General features: G+C 35.9%; 1 protein-coding gene across 2 annotated transcripts in view; it reads left to right on the top strand.

The window, feature by feature from the left end:
* antxr2a (ANTXR cell adhesion molecule 2a) overlaps positions 1-9,505 on the top strand; it is a 131,690-nt gene extending 122,185 nt beyond the window's left edge. For both annotated transcript variants that reach the window (XM_067438424.1, XM_067438423.1), the window contains one exon: positions 6,830-9,505. In XM_067438424.1, the coding sequence (XP_067294525.1) occupies positions 6,830-6,868 (39 nt within the window). In that variant the 3' untranslated portion in view covers positions 6,869-9,505. The remainder of the gene's footprint in view (positions 1-6,829) is intronic.
* Positions 9,506-19,821: the final 10,316 nt, after the last annotated feature.

Below are 19,821 nucleotides of genomic sequence, written 5' to 3' on the forward strand. Positions count from 1 at the left end.
AAAAATAGCTTTGTAGTAACAGAAGTTACTTCTATAATAGAAAAGTTCTGTCTTCATTTTTCCCTCATGTTGTTTAAAAAAAATCTAAATGTCTTCTTTGGAGGTCTACAGAAGAAATAGTCATACAGGTTGGAAGATGAGTGAATGATGACATACCTAGATCAAAGATACAATACAAACATGTAGGTAGATTGTAGTGTATCTAAAAAATGTGTCCTAATTTACTCACCCTCTTGTCATTTTAAACCTTTATGACTTTCTTTTGTAGAACACAAAACATATTTTGAAGAATGTTGGTAATAAAACGGTTTTAGTGACTTGTATTGTACAGGGAAAAAAACACTAAGACATTTTTCAAAATATTCTATACAGATTTTCAACTTCATGAGGGGTGACACAATTTCATTGTTGAACCATCAACAATAATTAATAACAAATAAAAAGTGATAGCTAAGTAATAAGTCCTTACTTATATAGGTATCACACTACTAATGTAATGTAGGATGTGAGTCAACTGATTATGAACACAAACCCACACAAACGCTTTTCTTTAAATTGCTAGCATTTGTATTGTTCTTCCATTTTGTGACTAGCAACAAAGACAACATCTACTAACATTTGTCTTTAAAATGTTATTGTATTGAACTAGTTCTGTAAATAGATCTACAGTGAACATGAGTAAACAACTAGATTCAGCCACGTGTAATATGCAGTACTATAGTATACACTGATGAGCCAAAACATTATGACATTATAAGTGTCTTCACAAGTGAAGTGAATATGGTTTATCATCTCCTAACAAGGTTACATATTAAAGGGTTAGTTCACCGAAAAATGAAATGAAATGGATTTCATTAATGACTCACCCTAATGTCGTTCCAAATCCGTAAGACCTCCGTTCATCTTCTGAACACAGTTTAAGATATTTTATATTTTAGTCCCAGAGCATATGCAGTCAATGCACACTTCACTATCCATGTCCAGAAAGCTAATAAAAACATCATCAAAGTAGTCCACATGTGACATCAGTTGGTTGATTAGAGTCTCTTGAAGCATCGAAAATACATTTTGGTCCAAAAATATCAAAAACTACGATTTTATTAAGCATGGTCTTCTCCTCCATGTGCCTCCAAAAAGAATCAAACGGTTAATGAATCAGTGAATCGATCAATGATTCGGATCGCCAATGTCACGTGATTTCAGCAGTTTGGCAGTTTGACACAAACCGAACTGCTGAAATCACGTGACATTGGTGACCCGAATCATTGATTGTTTTGATGATGAACGAAAATCTTACGGGTGTGGAACGACATTAGGGTGAGTCATTAATGACATCAATTTCATTTTTGGGTGAACTAACCCTTTTAAGGTCCATGTAGATTACATGGTAAGCAAACAATCAGCATTTGTAATCAACATGTTGGATGCAAAGGAAATCGGCAAGGATTAATAACTGGCCAAATTGTTACAGCAAGGTGACTGGGTCAGAGTATCTCTGAAAAGGCAAGGCTTGTAAGGGTTGCTCCCGGTTAGCAGTGGTGACAATTTACCAACATTGGTCCCGGGAGGGACAAACCTGCAACAGGGTGTTGGGCTTCCAAGGCTCATTGATGCACGAGGCCAATGAAAACTATCCTGTCTGGTCCAAACCAACAGGCTGTGTAACCGCAGACAAATCAGTGCCTATGATGACCTCTGTCCACCATCAATCTACAATGGCATGGCAATGGAGCATCGGAACTGAACCTGGATCAGTGGATGAAAGTGGCCTGGTCCGATGAGTCCCATTTTGTTTTAGGTCATATTGATGGCGGTGTACATGTGCAACGTTTATATTGGGAAGTGATGGCAAAGTGAGTGTGATAGTATATCCTGGTGAAAAACCCTAGGTCCAGCCATTCATGTGGACTTAAATTTGGCATGTGCTACCTACCTAAACATTGTTAAAGTACAGGTACACCCATTTGTGACAATAGTGTTCCTTGTTGAAAGCGCCTTGCCACGCTACACACATTGTTCAGGAATGGTTTGAGGAACATGACAAAAAGTTCAAGGTGTTGCCCTTGCCTCCAAGTTCCCCAGATCTCAATCTGACTGAGCATCTGTAGGATGTGCTGAACCAACAAGTCTGATCCACTACAGCTCCACCTCACAGCCTACAGGACTTGAAGGATACTGCAGTTTCTGGAACAGTAAATGTAAAGAATGACCTGAGACAGAAAGTAGAGGTTAATGGCTTGGAGGGTCTTTTTTTGTTTGGTTACTGTCAACTTGCTAAAAATGTGAGCCAGTAATGACCAATTTGTAAACATCATGACACCTAATGTCAGTGTTGGGTTTTTTACTGGTGTCTTGAGATTAAAAAACATAATTCACCGTCTGTCTCATGGGTCAATCCGGTAGTCATCAGCTCTTGATTGCTGATCATATGCCACTTTATTTACCCAGAAGACTTGATTTGAGCCAGCACGACTTGCTGTAAATATTGTGTCAGCAGGAGAGGGTATTTTATACCCTTTTGTAATTTATGGTGTCTATGCGCTTCCAAAAGACATTGTGGCTATGGACTTAAATTACAGGGATCACCACCATGCTGTCAACTCTCACTTTCAAAGCAAGCTGCGTTTAGAGCATTATTAGGTCCTCCAGAGCCTGTGAGACTCATGCTAACATGCTTTTTTCAAAATGTAATGCTTTTTTAGAGGATCCGTTTAGATTTATCCATGGCAGCTTACAGTTTCAGCTCCGTAAAATTCACTGTTTCTGATGGCTCAAACTGTCCTTTTCTTGAGGCTTTTAATGTATTCACTGTTTCAATGCCTATATCACTTTTTAATGACTGGAAAATTTATCCAAGTTGTCAGCAGGCGTTAGATTTTAGGCTCTCTTGGCTTGGTTCTGAATCTCCACCAGACCAGATGGCGGTGCTATGTGGGCCGTATGTGGACCATGGGTGTGGAGATAGTGGGGGCCAGCTCTAGAGTGCAGGATTGCTCACATTCTGGCATTTCCCATAGGCCTGTTTGCAGCTGCACTTCCTGTCCTATTTTGATCTTCTAAAATGTTCAATATGTGGAAAGGGTTTAGAAGACAGACCTTATTATGTTTGATGTCACAGTCATGAAATCTTTTTTTTTTTTTTAAATAGTTGTGGTTAAGATTTTTTTTTTTTAAATGCTGTAATATTGTGAAATATTATTACAATGTAAAATAACTATTTTGTATTTGAATATAATAATATATTATATATATATATATATATGTATATATATATGAACACAAGTAACGTAAAGGCCATTTTGACAAACAGCCACAATTTCTGTACATAGTATTATACATCTTTTAGGAGGAATATAGGATGAAATGGGATGGTCCTGGGAAGGACATGGGCTACTTTCCAAGTTCCACCTCACGCAATTCCTGGATCTTACTCCTTAAAAGAACAGAAAGTGCAAGACGACTCCTCTGGGAGTTCCAGGGTTGGGGGAATCAAGCTGTTCCAGAGAGTGGCTAGCAGAAGATGAGATGCAAAAACACATGCAGACTCTTTTGGACAGGTGCCCAAGCACACGGCTAATCAGAGCAGCAGACATCTTTCTGTAAAGTCTGGTGGCCGTCAGAATGGTGCAGCTCGGAGAGCGTTCCAAAGAGCAGAGATGGAGGGGTAATGATGGCCCCCCAACAGGCTGTCTCTGTTTGACTGATCTGTATAGGTGTAGCATATGTATGGGGTCACAGAGGTGAAGCACTTGATGAACTGAGCCTTGTGTGATCTCTTAAAGATGGCATAAAACCATAAGAAATCTCTGATCAGTCCAATCAAGCGTTTTTCCAGTTTTTAATAAACACTGTGTGGTGTAATTATTCCTGCTTTTATGCATTCAACAACTTTCATCTGATGTTGTTTGAAATTTGGCTCTTCATGGCCAAATATCAAACGTATATCAAATATCAAATATAAACGTGATAACTAAGCTGCATTTTGACCAATAATAGAATACAACTTGCAGTCAGCATTTTGTAAAGATAAATCAAAATTCACAGCGATTTGAATTATATATATATATATATATATATATATATATATATATATATATATATATATATATATATATATATATATATATATATATATACACACATATATAGGCTACACACATATGTAAAGATAAATCAAAATTGGATATTTGCGCATGAATGGTATTATATACATACGTTATATATATATATATATATATATATATATATATATATATATATATATATATATATATATATATATATATATATATATATATATATATATATATTTTTTTTTTTTTTTTTTTTAAATATATATTTTTATTTTATGGTTATGTATGTGTGCATGCATATACAGTATTGTATGTATGTACCCATATGACTAGTGCTATTTTGTGTATATATATATATATATATATATATATATATATATATATATATATATATATATATATATATATATATATACACATACATATACATACACACATACATATACATACACACATACATATACATACATATATATTAACTATATATATATATATATATATATATATATATATATATATATATATATATATACATATACATATACATATACATACATACATATACATACATTCATTATGGCTGTGCGATTTTGAAGAAAATGCTATATGCAATGCCTTGTTAAATAATGCAATATGCGATAAGATATTGCTATTAATGTGTAAAATATATTTAAATTATATTTAAAAAAAATATTTAAAAACTGAGACTGATACCATTTATGTGTTTTACATTCTTTCTGGGAAAAGAGAGCATCGCTACAACTTCTGAAAGTGACCAACAGTGCTTTAGCAAAAATCTATGTCATAAATCTGACAATATCATTTTAACATCAACGTATACAAACAAATAATGGAATGGCAATATTTAAATACCAAAAACTCTTTGCCTGACTTCGTAATATAGTTATATCAACGCAAAACTGAAAAGAAAGAAAGAAAGAAAGCACTGAGTGATTTTCTCTTGTTCTTCTGTTCTTTGACAGACAGCGGCAGGTTTACTGTATTAGCCGCTGTCACTTTAAGACCTAATGCACGGATCCTATTGACACGTATTCGTTTTCTTTCCCCGACTGATATTGGTCACTTAAAGCATAACCGACTGTATTTACATGAATGCTCATCAAGACAGCCCTAACTGTGTGTGTATATTCACAATGTTGAAGTAGCCTATTAAAATCATTTTATTTATTTCATGTTATTGCATGCCATTGCGATATGCATATTGCGATATGTACATTTGATATTTCGATATATTGCACAGCCCTAACATACACACACACACATATATATATATATATATACAAATTTCAAACACAAGGACATTTTCATTGACATTTTGCATGTCTCGAGTGAGAAAAACACCTAAAAAAATTCTCTCCAGCATACTCTTTTACTCACAACACCCTATCCAATAATATCACCTTGATATCTAGCCCATGGTCCTTCTATTCTCATGGCACAGGTGGGCTCTGTGTGTCTAAGTGTGACATTGCTTAGATATTGTGTCCATTGCCAAGTGCTCATGCCCAGGAGCGATGGAGTTAAAATGGGTCTGCCCGTGGGTCTGGATATGACCGTATTGCTCTGCACCTGGTCAGATTGCACGGCAAAGCCCCGTCACAGCTATTGTGGTAGAGGCGGACAGCTTTTCAGAGTTCCTGCTTCAAAGCCTGCAAAATCCAGTAAACTTAGCCACACAATCGGCTGTGGCCAAAACAGCATCTGATGTGCCTTATTTGTTGACGGAGTGAGATCTATCGCAGAGGGTGCGCCTCACTTGGCTTACATTGCAGGGACAACGTAAAGCCCTTTATTCGTGGTTCGTCTATGAAGATGCTGGGTTCCTTCCAATATCTAATGCCAATTGCGACTTGAAACTAGGGCAGGCGACTGTGATGTTAGTTTTTTTTTATTGTTGGTTGTTACACACTAGTTATCATTCCTGCATGATGGGGAAAATATATTAACTCTCAATGATATAAGTGCTTGGGTTCAGTAGAACATTAATATATCCTGTACCACACATAATTATGTGTGTGTGTGAGTGTGTGTGTGTGTGTGCGGGAGTGAGTGCTTGAGAGGTATATGGTTATACGCTATGCGAGAGCTCCCTCTTGGTGCCATTGCACCCAGTTTCTCCAGCAGATGAAACAAACTATAGAGCAGTGGGTGATACACTGACACTTTGTGCTATAGTGAAAACAGGAGCAACACATTTTTATGATTAATTTAATATCTGACGAGAAATATTGAACATGTATACTTTTGGAAAGTAGGGTTTGATGCACTTGTTAATTGTGAGGAAACTGTTATCTGTCATTTGATTATGAAAATTATTTTTATATTTTTGTTTCCAACCAAACAAAAATATTATTTATATAATTTAATGATATACATATACATTTTACTATACTATAATGTATTTTACTATAATAAAATTTTACTTTTTTAATAACATAAGGGCCATTTTAACAAAAAGCCATGATGATTCATGTCTGTACATACAATTTTTGGGGGTAATAAAGATGCCTCTCATTCCAGGGTATAAAATCGTCCTAAAGAAGAAATTGGTATACTTTCCAAGTTCCACCTTTCTCAATTCCCTGATCTCATAAATCCAGTTATTTTATTAAGAATATATAATATTATCAACATATTATTATTGTTAGTTTTGCTGCTGTTGTTGTTGTTGTTACCAATAATTGAATAAATGTGATGAGACTAAAACATCTTTTTACCTTTTCTTTTTCTTCTAGGGACGCTGTATAAATTTCAATCGGGTGCAGCATCAATAGACGAGAGTCTCCAGTTTCTGAAATACTTTGACTTCCAAGTATATCAGATGGGACAACAGAAAAAGCAGAATTTCCTCGAAATGACGTAGCTTGTCTTTTCCCACTTTAGAGTATCTTGGTTCAGCGCTTGTGTATTGCCTTTCCCAAACTTATAATTCTGTTATCTTTCAAGCTACTGAATGGCAAGTGGATGACTAAATAGATTAGCTAAAAAAAAAAAGTGTCTGATTTTGCAGCCGATCTGGTTAACTTTAATGCACAGCAAAGGCTTTTTCATGTTCTGACCATATTGTGCCTTCTGAGGGAAAAAAACTAATCTTATGGACACAGACGGAGGCTATTTAAAAAAAAAAAAAAAAAAAATACTGAATGAGATGAGGCTCTTTGCCGTTGGCTGGGAAGTAGAACTAATCCCAGTAGGCTCATGGAGTGCAGAAGTACTTTGCCTCTTGGCAATGTCTCTTCACAAAAATCTCTCCAAGCCCACTATCATTGGATGCCTAGCGGGGCTTCTTTGACTGGAGATCTTGTCATTTTAACACTGAGAAGTGCACACGCATGACAAATTGTAGACAGAATGCCCTAAGGTATTGGACGCAGTAAGACTTTGCCCTTTAGTTTGTGAAGACACCTTTCTATCAATGCGAGGACAGCGCAGAGAAATTAATAGAGCGTTATTGCACCGCAAGACACCCTGTGACCAAAGCTCTCCGGCAAGGTTTTGAGGGACAGATTTAACTCTGGTGGTTGGTGCGTCCTACCCACTTATTTGGCAGTCTGTTCTGTGCTCACCAATGCATTCACCGTCACAATTCAGAAACATGCCCCTCAGTTAAAGGTTTTAATACATCGATACAACTGTCCAGCCACACCGTCTCCAAACAAGTTCTCTTGGGATAGGAATATCAAACTTTGATCGACTTTAGAAATTAATTTTTTGAATGAGGTTTGGCCACTCTAGAATGTTTTTTTTTTTGTTGGTAAAATTAAAGAGTTCCTCAGCTGTGCTAACGTGACGCCCTCATCCAATATAGTTGGAAGATCAATCCGAAAGGGGCGACGGACGGATGAGTATTGTTCATTTCCAGAAATTATCCACGTCACACTCCCCCCTCCACTTGCGCGCAGAAAAGCGGGCAATATATATTTATTTTAGATTTCTTTAACGCGCTGTCATGACGACGATCGTGAATGATGTCAGTGTCAGTGGAAACACTGTGGGGGAGGAAGGGGGCGGCAGCTGAAGAAAAAGGCTCGAACGATCCAGTCACTTTCGATACGCTACTTCAGATGCAAAATGGATATTCGAGTCGAAATCTGACAAAGCGTGCCGGCTTTGACGGGAAGTGGTATAGACAATGACCAGTGGCTGGGTCAGTGGGATGTCTCAGTGCAAGCAGGGAAGCTTATCAAATGACACTAAAAATAAGTTCAACAACCATCAAGTTTGAGGGGGGAACAGAATGGGGCGCGGCGGCTCACATTTGGTGGGCATGCAAGTGTGCAAGATGGCAGGACAATTGGGAAGAAAAAAAAAACCTTGTTTAATTATTTCTTTGTTTCTGTCGTCATAATTATGGGGACGTTAATTATTGTTTCCATCCACCCCCTCCCAAAAAAAAACACACAAAAAAACTGAAAAGTTGAATCATTTGTATTCATTCTCAGAGTGGCACTTACAAGTTAAGCTAATGCACTTAATGGATAGAGGTCATTTTCACCTTTATTTTATTTCCTTTTATGTCACAGATCACAGAATGTCAATTAAGTTGAAGAAAACAATTTGATTAGCTATTTACATATTAGTTCAACATGGCTTGATATCTTTACCAGCTCCTTACATGCTATACACCTCAACCTGCACCAGAGCACATCAGCTTTGCTTTTTCTTTATTATTGTTTTTGCTTGGTTTATTTACTTTTTATTTTTATGTTTTCTCTTAAGATGCATTTTACATTGTTATATTTATATTTTTGTATCGATTGTGGTTCCTGTGTTTTTTTTAATGTTTTGTGGCCCATTAATGCGTGTGTAGAGAAACTGTAAATCTTTTGTATTTGCGTAGCAAATTTGATTTATTCTTTGTAATATTGAATTAAGCGTACCAGCTATTAAACATAGTAATAGTAGTAATATGTGGGTTATGTAAAAAATAAATAAATAATAATAATAATAATAATAGGAATAATGTAAAATAGGATAATTGCACCTGTTTTAGGTGAACAAAAAATAAATCACAAAGTTTAGATTTTTAGGATTTGAATAGAAAAAAAGATTTTGTTTTCAATTAAGCAACTCAGTGATGACAACTGTGCACTATTTTTGTACCTTAAAAGACAAAGAAAAAAAGTATTAGTAATGATTTTGTTTTTAAATTTTGTTAACATTAGTATTTACAGCCCATGTCCCGCTACAGTCTGGCCGATGAATGTAATTTCAATAGTAACTTATTTTTTTCCTGGTGCACAAGGCTAATTAACATTGTCTGTGTGTGTTTTTTTTTTTTTTTTTATAAGATCCTCTATTTTTTTGACAATATAATCACAAATAATTTGTGAAAATGCACAGGAAAGAAAAAAATTATAAAAAAGCGGTGGGCAGTAAATTTGCCCTCAGACAGCAGCACTCTTTACACACACTGCATTTTACTTTTTTTCATATATATATATATATATATATATATATATATATATATAAATTCACATTGATTTGCTGATTTGTTTCTTCCATATATACACTGTCAGAAAAAAAGGTACATTGTTGTCACTGGGGCGGTACCCTAAGGTACAAAACTGAAAAGGTACTACGATGTACCTTCAAGGTACTAAAATGCACTCTTAAAGTATGATATGTACCTTTTAAGGTACTAATATGTACCATTTAGGGGTGCGTAAGGTACAAAGATGTACCTTTTCACTTTTGTACCTTAGGGTACCGCCCCAGTGACAGCACTGTACTTTTTTTCTGACAGTGTAAAATGCTACTAAAAATAGTTCCGTAGTGATCCACTGTAGTGATTCACGTAGTGAAAGCTGGAGACACACAGATTCACCATGAGCAATTCGACTATGGTCACCACAATGCTATCTGTCATCTGTTTTTCTGCAGTTGTTGTCTTACGCTACAGTAATGACACCATACACACAAAAGCATTTAGCACATCTCATGATCTCACATGACAAATTCCAGAAGATTCGCATTTAATCTCATCTTGACATTTTCCTTATTCAGCCATTATTGAAGTTTCAAACTTTTTGTATCATTTTGTATTTTCATTTTGTATAAAATAAATGGCACGTTTTTTTAAATGAACCTGTGTCCATTCTAAGCACTTGTTTGTATCACTCTTAATGATTTATCAGGAATCACACGTAAGCAGATTACTCACTGTAAATGATTCTGCACAGCTTACGTTCAGTAATAGTGAGTTATTAAAAGCCATATTTTCATATGATAAACTGCTTTAAACCAAAACATCCGCTTATCTGTCTTATCTGACTATTAGCGGACTGACTTGATGTGTTCAACTCTTTTTAAATACACATCTCTTCTGTAGCTAACAGTATTTTGAATGCACGGTTAACTTTCTTTTATTGCATACTGACGCACCGAACATTGTTCATTTCTGTTTTTAGGGTATATGCAAACCTCATGATTTCATGTAGGTTATTTAAAAACACATACCATCATCATTAGTCAGTTTAAAATATAACAAATTATAATGTAAATATTTTTTGGCTCATTACATCTGCTCTCTTTTAGGTCTGTCTCCCAATTCACGCTCCGGTAGGTTACACGCATAACTCATTGCCCTCCATACACTCTTAGAAGAAAAGGTACCCCTAAAAGGTTCTATGTAGAAGAATAGTTAAGTATACTCCAAAGAACCTTTTATGCTAAAAAGGTTCTATAATGACAAGAAAGAACCCTTTTGGCACTTAAAAAGGGTTCTATATAGAACACTACAAAAATGCATTTCTTATTTAGTATTTTTGTCTTGTTTCTAGTCTAAATATCTAATAAGACTTACATTAATAAACAATTATTAGACAAGAAAAATATTAAAAATAAGAAAAAATCACTCAAAATGAAGAGAGTTTTTGCTTAAAACAAGCAAAATAATCTGTCAATGGGCTAAGTAAAATAATGTTGTTTTAAGATTATTTTACTTACCCCACTGGCAGATTATTTTGCTTATTTTAAGCAAAAACTGTCTTCATTTTGAGTTATTTTTTTCTTATTTTTTATATTTTTCTTTTCTAATAATTGTTTATTAATGTAAGACTTATTATATATTTAGACTTATTAGATATTTAGATATTTATGAGTTATTTTCCCTCAAAACAAGACAATTACTTTTGCTTGTATAGTAAATACTTCTTGTTTTAAGAATTTTAGATGTTTGGGCACAAGACAAAAATACTAAGTAAGAAAAACATTTTGTGCAGTGAACCTTTTAGGGTTCCAAATATGTAGCGTCCATAGAACCTTTTAAGTTTCTATATAGAAACTTTTCTAGAGCCAGCTACACCAGGCCCTTGTTAAACATACACTCGACCGTCTTTAAGCCTATACAGGATTCCCACCTAGCCCTGCTCTCAAGCTGTGCCTCATACCCCAGCAATGCGTGACCAAAAGCTCCATAATTTCCCTTTGAAATGAGGCGTACGAGACGTTTCATGCACCTGCTTATGACCATAAAACCCACTTCTTTTATAGGCAAAACTTGTGCCTTTAACACAACATTAGGTCTCAAAGGGAGATTTTCCACTTAAGCTAAGAAAACGCTTTGAGTTGAGTGGCATAGCTCATTATCACAGGTTCACACTATCTGAAAGATGTTTTATGGGCTGTAAATGCTGAATTATAACATGTATAATTGATCTTCCAAGTTTGATGAAGTGGAACTTTAAACTTTCTTTAAAGACTTGTTGAAATGAAAGGGGTTGTATAATTTTTTTTTCATTATTATTCCCCCAGCGGACGTCCACGTTTATTCCCCCTGCCAAATAATTCGTATTTTGGTTATTTCATGCGTTCTTTTAAACATATTGTATATATTTATTTAATCTTTTCTGGAAAATGTTTGTCAAAATGTTGTCTAATACAGAAATGTAAAGTGTATATTGTTCTAAAAGAGCAGGACGCTCTTTGTGAACTAAATCAGACAGCATTTTCTCACCTAACGATGGCCATAAAACAGAATCCTCACTTCCTATTTTTTTTTTCTTTCCCTCAGGGAAAGGGCAGATTAATGCAGCTGTTCTCGGTTTAAGCTGGTCTGGGCTCACAGGTTATACCAGCTTTCACAGTTATCTAAGAATCGTGGGTTACAGTAATTAAACACTCCAGAGATATTAAACTTCCAAAGAGAGGCTGCTGGAATCAGCTGGTTTCTTTTAAGACAGTCTTGTTAGGCTTGACACTTGATTTTATGCAATGCATTTCAAAGTGAATAAAACCTAATCCTGCTCATAAAGTGTAGTTTAATCATGCAGTTCAACATGTGGAAAGGGCAGGTGGGGGATTATGTGTTATGGTATTTTACTCAATAGTTTTTTTAGTACTTAGTACATGGAGTTTTAGTCATTTTTCCTCCCTATAAATGATGTTATGCAGTGTAGCTCAAAACAGCAAAGCAACCATGAGGCGTTTGCTGACACTGACGCCTGCACACTCACCTCAGTGCTGGGAGGGTTAGGGGTGGGAGAATCGCTCCGTCTGTTAATGCTAAAAACCAACATACGAGTGTCACTTCCCTTTTGACTCCAGCATGAGAGCGAAAATATTGCTCTCTGCACAGCCTGCTACGAGAAAGGACTGACACGTCTCTCAGCCAATCCAAAACGAGTTACAATAAGCTGCCACGAACGAGGGCGGAGCCTGCAGCAGCTAACAGAAGTCACCTTGCCACTGGTCAGAAAAGTTCAGTTAATGGACATGGAAAGCAGCAATGACCGGAGGTGATTATTCTGCTGTTTTCAGAACCTTTGTGTCATCTGAAGCCCAGAACAGCTTTTAGAATTTTACAGCAGATGTTTGAGCAATTTGCACTAATATTTCAGGCTGCAACAGAAAATGCTAGAGTAGGCAAAGATTTCCTTTATTTCTCATTTGCAGAATATTACTAAACATTAGCAAAGTATGAGCGATCCAAAGCCTTCGATTCGGCTGTAAAGCGGTCAGCGACACATGTCAGACAATGCTCTAGCTGTCATTTACGAGGGCCGTTGGAAGAACGCAGACGATTCCAGTTGGGCCCAGCTCAGCCAACACTGCCCATAATCCAGCCTGCCCACCGCAGAGATGTACTGAGAGGAGGCGCTTTACTACCTCAGATGCTCCAAGTTCTCTAAGCACAAACACGGGCCGCCCACGCACCCAGCAGCACCTCTCCCAGTCGCTGGCATCATTTAACATTACGATATTTTCCCTGTGTTTTTTGACGGATGATGGGGCCTCATTGCTATGCAAGTGCCAGATGAATCATAAACCTATACCATATGCCATCGCAATTTGCTGATGGGACCAAGCTGTTTTGGTGGATATAAAATCCAGGGATTATAAATGCCTGATCCTCAGTGAATGGTAGAGGCACAAGGTGGGGTGAACGCAAGCCGTCTTATCTAATGAACTGGGTCAGTGAGCAGCGGAAAAAATGCAAAGATCTAGCAGCATCAACCTGCTACCTTTACTTTGGTTAATCCTCAAAACGGCAGATATGTAGTGGGCAAGAAGAAAAACTGAGCGCAAACAAGCAGTTCAGTGATAACATGTTTATCACCTTCAGTCAATGTCAAAGCATTTGGACAAACAAACAAAATAAAAGGATAATCTGAATTATGATTTCAATCATTTATTGTGGTATTAATCCTTTTCATAATAAACACCTCTATATGTCTCCACAGAAGTAGTGCTTAAATGAAAGTAATATATAAATTAATAAAATGGATATGCTAGTAATAAATTCATACTTATTTAGCAAGGATGCATTAAATTATTACACAAAAAAGATTTTATTTAAAATAAATGCTATTCTCTATTCATCCAGCAATCCGGGCAACAATCAGCATTTGCACAAAAATATTAAGCGGCACAACTGTTTTTAACTTTGATAATAAGAACAGTTTCTTGAAAACAAAATAAGCATATTAAAATGAGTCCGGAACAATCATGTAACACCTTTGAAATATTATTAATATTATTATTGTTTTTTAATCAAATGTGTGAGCCTAAGAGATGGTAAAATCGAATGATCAAATGGTGAGCACAAGTTTTTTTAATATATATTTTAAAATTCTTACAGACCTCACATTTTAGAATGGGAATCTCTAAAAAGGACACAAGGCATTATGAAAATATGGTAGCGCTTTATTTTACAGTCATGTCCCCCATGTTCATACTATGAGCTTATTACAGCAGGTACTTACCCTGAAACTACACCTAAAAATATCGTTAACCCCTATATTTACATTACACAATATTTTCTCATAAGTACACTGTAAGTACAGGTGCTGTAAAATAAAGTACAACTGAAAGTACTGTAACAGTAACCTATATGACGCCTGCTCTGTATATCAAGTCTCCCAAAGCTCTCACACAAAGCTGTCATAATTTGATGGTGCTTTTGTCTCTTTTGGGTTGACATCCTCTTGTCACCATTCACTTTTATTGTGAGTACTACGATAAAATGACCCATAGCTGTAGAAATATTTTCAAAAATATAGCCTTAACCAGCATCTGCTATTTAGTCACAATTACTGAAGAAGTCCTGAACAACTGTAAAACCCAACAATGATATATATATCCTACAAAATTGTTTCATTTATTATGACACAAAATGATGTTGAAATGAAAATACGCTAATCCCCTGGCTAACGTCACCTTCGCCATAATCCTTAACAGCCAACAGCTGCAATGTGTTATGTGATTATGATGTTCACAAAAACAGCATTTGAAGCAGCCGCACTAGCAAACTGTTTGTGTGTGTGTGTGTGTGTGTGTGTGTGTGTGTGTGTGTGTGTGTGTGTGTGTGTGTGTGTGTGTGTGTGTGTGTGTGTGTGTGTGTGTGTGTGTGTGTGTGTGTGTGTGTGTGTGTGTGTGTGTGTGTGTGTGTGTGTGTGTGTGTGGATTAGTCATACCCCAGGTGGTCAGTGTTTCTCCAAACTAGGCGAGATAAGCTTGCTACATGACATATACAGTATAGCCACAGATCTCCCTCTTTGGTATGTTCTTCTTTATCTAATCTGTCATCTTCCGCTGTAACATAATAATAAATAATGTAGCACAATGTGTTTGAGCTCAAAGAACTTGTTGCCTTCGTTGATCTGGTTTCCTGAACTGCTTCCACTCCTTTGCTCTACAAAGCTTCCCTGGCTTCCGTAACTCATGTCCTGAGCGGCAGAAGGCTGACCACCACCCTCCCAGTTTTAATTGAGCAGGTCTAAAGCAGACTTTATGTCTTACCTTTTACGAGCCAAAGATCCATTAAAGGCCGAACTGCTGTAATTCAATCATGTTCAGTGTGGAAAATGTTCACGATCAATGTGATAGATTTCTTCATTAATCAATATTACATACTGTAGGTTCACAGACTCCAAGCCCTGAATAGAAGTGATCAAGCCATGAATTTCAGTTTTATGAACCACATCTCTTCTAAAAGTTCATTAGTAAAGCCAGCTATGTGCTGATCTATGGCTGCATCAGGAGAATTAAATTAAAAACTGGACAGACAGCTTTTAGCATCTCTATTTGTCACTATATAATTTTAAACCAATAAAAAATATATTTTTTATTTTACTAAACTTGTTTTTAAGGTGTCAGCTTTTCAAAAATAAAGCACACCTGTCGTTTTCAATGTCACCTTCATCTCATAATAATAATCCTTTCGTGATTTGCATTCAGATCTTATTTTGTCCAAATCAAATAATCTGTCATTTTTAAATCTAGTCTAAGCCTATCCATATTATCTTCAATAATGCAATATTAATCAAAAGCTGTAAACACCTATAAATCATAATTAAACCACAATTGTTTGATTATGAAAAACAACCAAACAAATACGGACGGACACAGACAGACAGACAGACAGACAGACAGACAGACAGACAGACAGACAGACAGACAGACAGACAGACAGACAGACAGACAGATAGATAGATAGATAGATAGATAGATAGATAGATAGATAGATAGATAGATAGATAGATAGATAGATAGATAGATAGATAGATAGATAGATAGATAGATAGATAGATAGATAGATAGATAGATAGATAGATAGATGGGCTTTTGATTATCCTGAGATTGCACTCATAACATAAGCCAAGATTAGATTTTTTTTTTTAAATCCTCAGATATGTAAAATGAGATTATATCAGGGATAATATCTTACAGACTTTATATGAAGCAGAGAGAATCCCTTGATACCTGTAGTTTTAAGCTGTCTGTTCTTATAGGGCAGAGTTGTTGTTTTTTTATTCACTCTGTTGTTTGCTGTTGAAGACAGACAGAGGCTGGAGGTTGGGGGTGGAGATCACTGATGGTCGCTCTCACCCCCTACCCCAGGGCACACCAGGTGAGAGGTGGAGAGAAAGAGAGACACACAGCTGTGGAGTTTTTTACAGGCAGGCGAGAGGGCCCTGCAGGCACATCTCATTATTTGAAGGTCATCCTTTTTCATACGACGAAAACCCAGTGACATGTTAAAGTCTGTCCCAACCAATCTGCTGGACCCCATCTGACGGTCAAGAGAAGGAAACAGCCGTCAGGAAACCGAAAGAGAATTACATGATGGCATTATTATTGTGTTGATCATCATTTTTGCATATTTTTATACAATGAGTTAAAAAATTATAAAGGTGTTTTGTGATGGACCACAAAACCAGTCCTAAAGAAAAAAAAAAATTAATTGAGATTTCTACATCATCTGAAAGATGATATATATTTATATAATGATTAATCATATGCTTTGCTGAGGACTTCATTTTAACAACATTAAAGGTGATTTTCTCAATATAGCTTCTTTTTTTGCACTGTCAGATTTCAGATATTCAAATAGTTGTATCTCGACCAATTATAACAAAACATGCAATGGAAAGTTTATTCATTCATTTTATATATATATATATATATATATATATATATATATATATATATATATATATATATATATATATATATATATATATATATATATATTTTTTTTTTTTTTTTTTTTTTACTACAATTTACTACATTTATTCATGGAACATGATCTTTACTAAATATCCTAATAAATTTTGCCATTCAATAATTTTAAACCATAAAATTGTTGACTATTGCCACAGATATACCTGTGTGACTGGTTTTGTAGTCCAGAGTCTCTCTCTCACACACACAATTTTTGAAAATGTATTACATTTTCCCATTTTTTCAACTGAATGACACAATAAACAAATCTCTCTCTCTCTCTCTCTCTCTCTCTCTCTCTCTCTCTCTCTCTCTCTCTCTCTCTCTCTCTCTCTCTCTCTCTCTCTCTCTCTCTCTCTCTCTCTCTCTCTCTCTCTCTCTCTCTCTCTCTCTACCTCAAACAACCAATGTAAATGATAAATGATGGCAACATGCAGTGTCTGTATAAACACAAATAAACTAAAGAGGACAGTGGTATCTTTATTCTTCAATGGCCGCTCCTCAGGATAGGCGTGTAACCTAATTACCTTATAATTGATGCACTTTGAAAATGAATTAACTCTAAAACCAAGGGCTGCTTAATTAACTGTCTACATTCTGCATTTAGAACAAGAGCACTCCCTGTATTGACTATGACTGAAGCACAATCACTGTTACACTGAGCTAATTTACATTTGCTTTTACCAGGTGTGGCATAAGAAATGGCATACGATGTTTAAAAAAATCTGAAATTGAAGTATGAATCCATAAGCTGCAAGTTTATGTTTCAGAAAAAAAAATCAACAGCTGTATTTTACATGATCCACTTTTACAAGACAGTACTCTCATAACACAGACTGCCCAATACAATGTTTACTGGCAACTATTGTTTTATTGGCAACCATACGTGATGCATAATTTAGAGTCATAATTTTGAATATGCTCTTTTCTGCCTCAGCATGTATATTTCATCCTTGTGTCTCTCAGGCCATAAAACGCAGCCACCAGCTCTGCGCTGGGTCACGACTCGCTGAAGGCCCAGTGTGAATCTCTGCAAACAGATGCTCAGAATTAGCAATAAAAACAAATTGTACATATACTGCAGAAGAAGGCTTCAAGAGATATTCATACTTGTGAAATGTATAGAATCAAGAGGCTTGTATTATTAATCTCCATGCCATGACATATACATTTACGATGTACAAATTTGGAGATGTTTTTAGATGTATTTAGTTTTATATAGTAGGCTCAAACAGTCGGTGACCACTCAGTATTTTTTATTATTTTAAATATGATTGCATTGACTAAATCTTAAAGACCCAACAGATAATTAAGAAAACAAAAATACATGACGATTTAGTTAGTTGTCTTTCATATGCCAATTCACTCTCTTTTACTGTTGAAATACATACGCAACAATTTACACACACACACACACACACACACACACACACACACACACACACACACACACACACACACACACACACACAAACCTCAAATAATGAGCAAATTGTGATAAAGTTCATTATTTTACATAATGTAATGATACAAATTAAACTTTCATATATTTTACAATTATTGCACACCAACTGAAATATTTCAGGTCTTTTATTGTTTTAATACTGATGATTTTGGCATCTCAAAAAATTAGCATATTTCATCCGACCAATAAAAGAAACGTGTTTTTAATACAAAAAAAGTCAACCTTCAAATAATTATGTTCAGTTATGCACTCAATACTTGGTCGGGAATCCTTTTGCAGAAATGACTGCTTCAATGCGACGTGGCATGGAGGCGATCAGCCTGTGGCTCTGCTGAGGTGTTATGGAGGCCCAGGATGCTTCGATAGCGGCCTTAAGCTCATCCAGAGTGTTGGGTCTTGCGTCTCTCAACTTTCTCTTCACAATATCCCACAGATTCTCTATGGGGTTCAGGTCAGGAGAGTTGGCAGGCCAATTGAGCACAGTAATACCATGGTCAGTAAACCATTTACCAGTGGTTTTGGCACTGTGAGCAGGTGCCAGGTCGTGCTGAAAAACGAAATCTTCATCTCCATAAAGCTTTACAGCAGATGGAAGCATGAAGTGCTCCAAAATCTCCTGATAGCTAGTTGCATTGACCCTGCCCTTGATAAAACACAGTGGACCAACACCAGCAGCTGACATGGCACCCCAGACCATCACTGACTGTGGGTACTTGACACTGGACTTCAGGCATTCTGGCATTTCCTTCTCCCCAGTCTTCCTCCAGACTCTGGCACCTTGATTTCCGAATGAAATGCAAAATTTAAGCAACAGTCCAGTGCTGCTTCTCTGTAGCCAGTGTTGGGGAAGCTACTCTGAATCTGTAGCTTTACAAGCTTGTAAGTTAAAGTACTTAAGTTACATTCAAGCTACCATTTTGAAAAAGTAGTTAGCTACACTACAAGTTATGATCAAAAAGAAGCTATACATTGAAACTACTTTTTTCTTTTTTTTTACAATGACAAATAACTTTGAATAATTAATGAATAATGTTATACTATTTGGGGTTTTAAGCAATATAATGCAATTGTAATCTATGTAATTTATTTCAAAGAGTATAGTGTGAATTCAGGTTAATTGGGACACTTTTTTCCCTAGTCATTTCAAAGGCAATAACTGTCAGAATCATTTAAATAATTTATACAATAAACACAATCTAATATAGCCTATATCTCAAACTGACTGTCAAAGTGCAACATGGCTAAAAATTTAACATCAGTGCAAGAATAAAATCTATGCAACTTAAATTAAATATTCAGGAGTCCGGATTAGGTTTA

Source organism: Pseudorasbora parva, chromosome 3 (assembly GCF_024679245.1).
Source record: "Pseudorasbora parva isolate DD20220531a chromosome 3, ASM2467924v1, whole genome shotgun sequence".
NCBI lineage: Eukaryota > Metazoa > Chordata > Actinopteri > Cypriniformes > Gobionidae > Pseudorasbora > Pseudorasbora parva.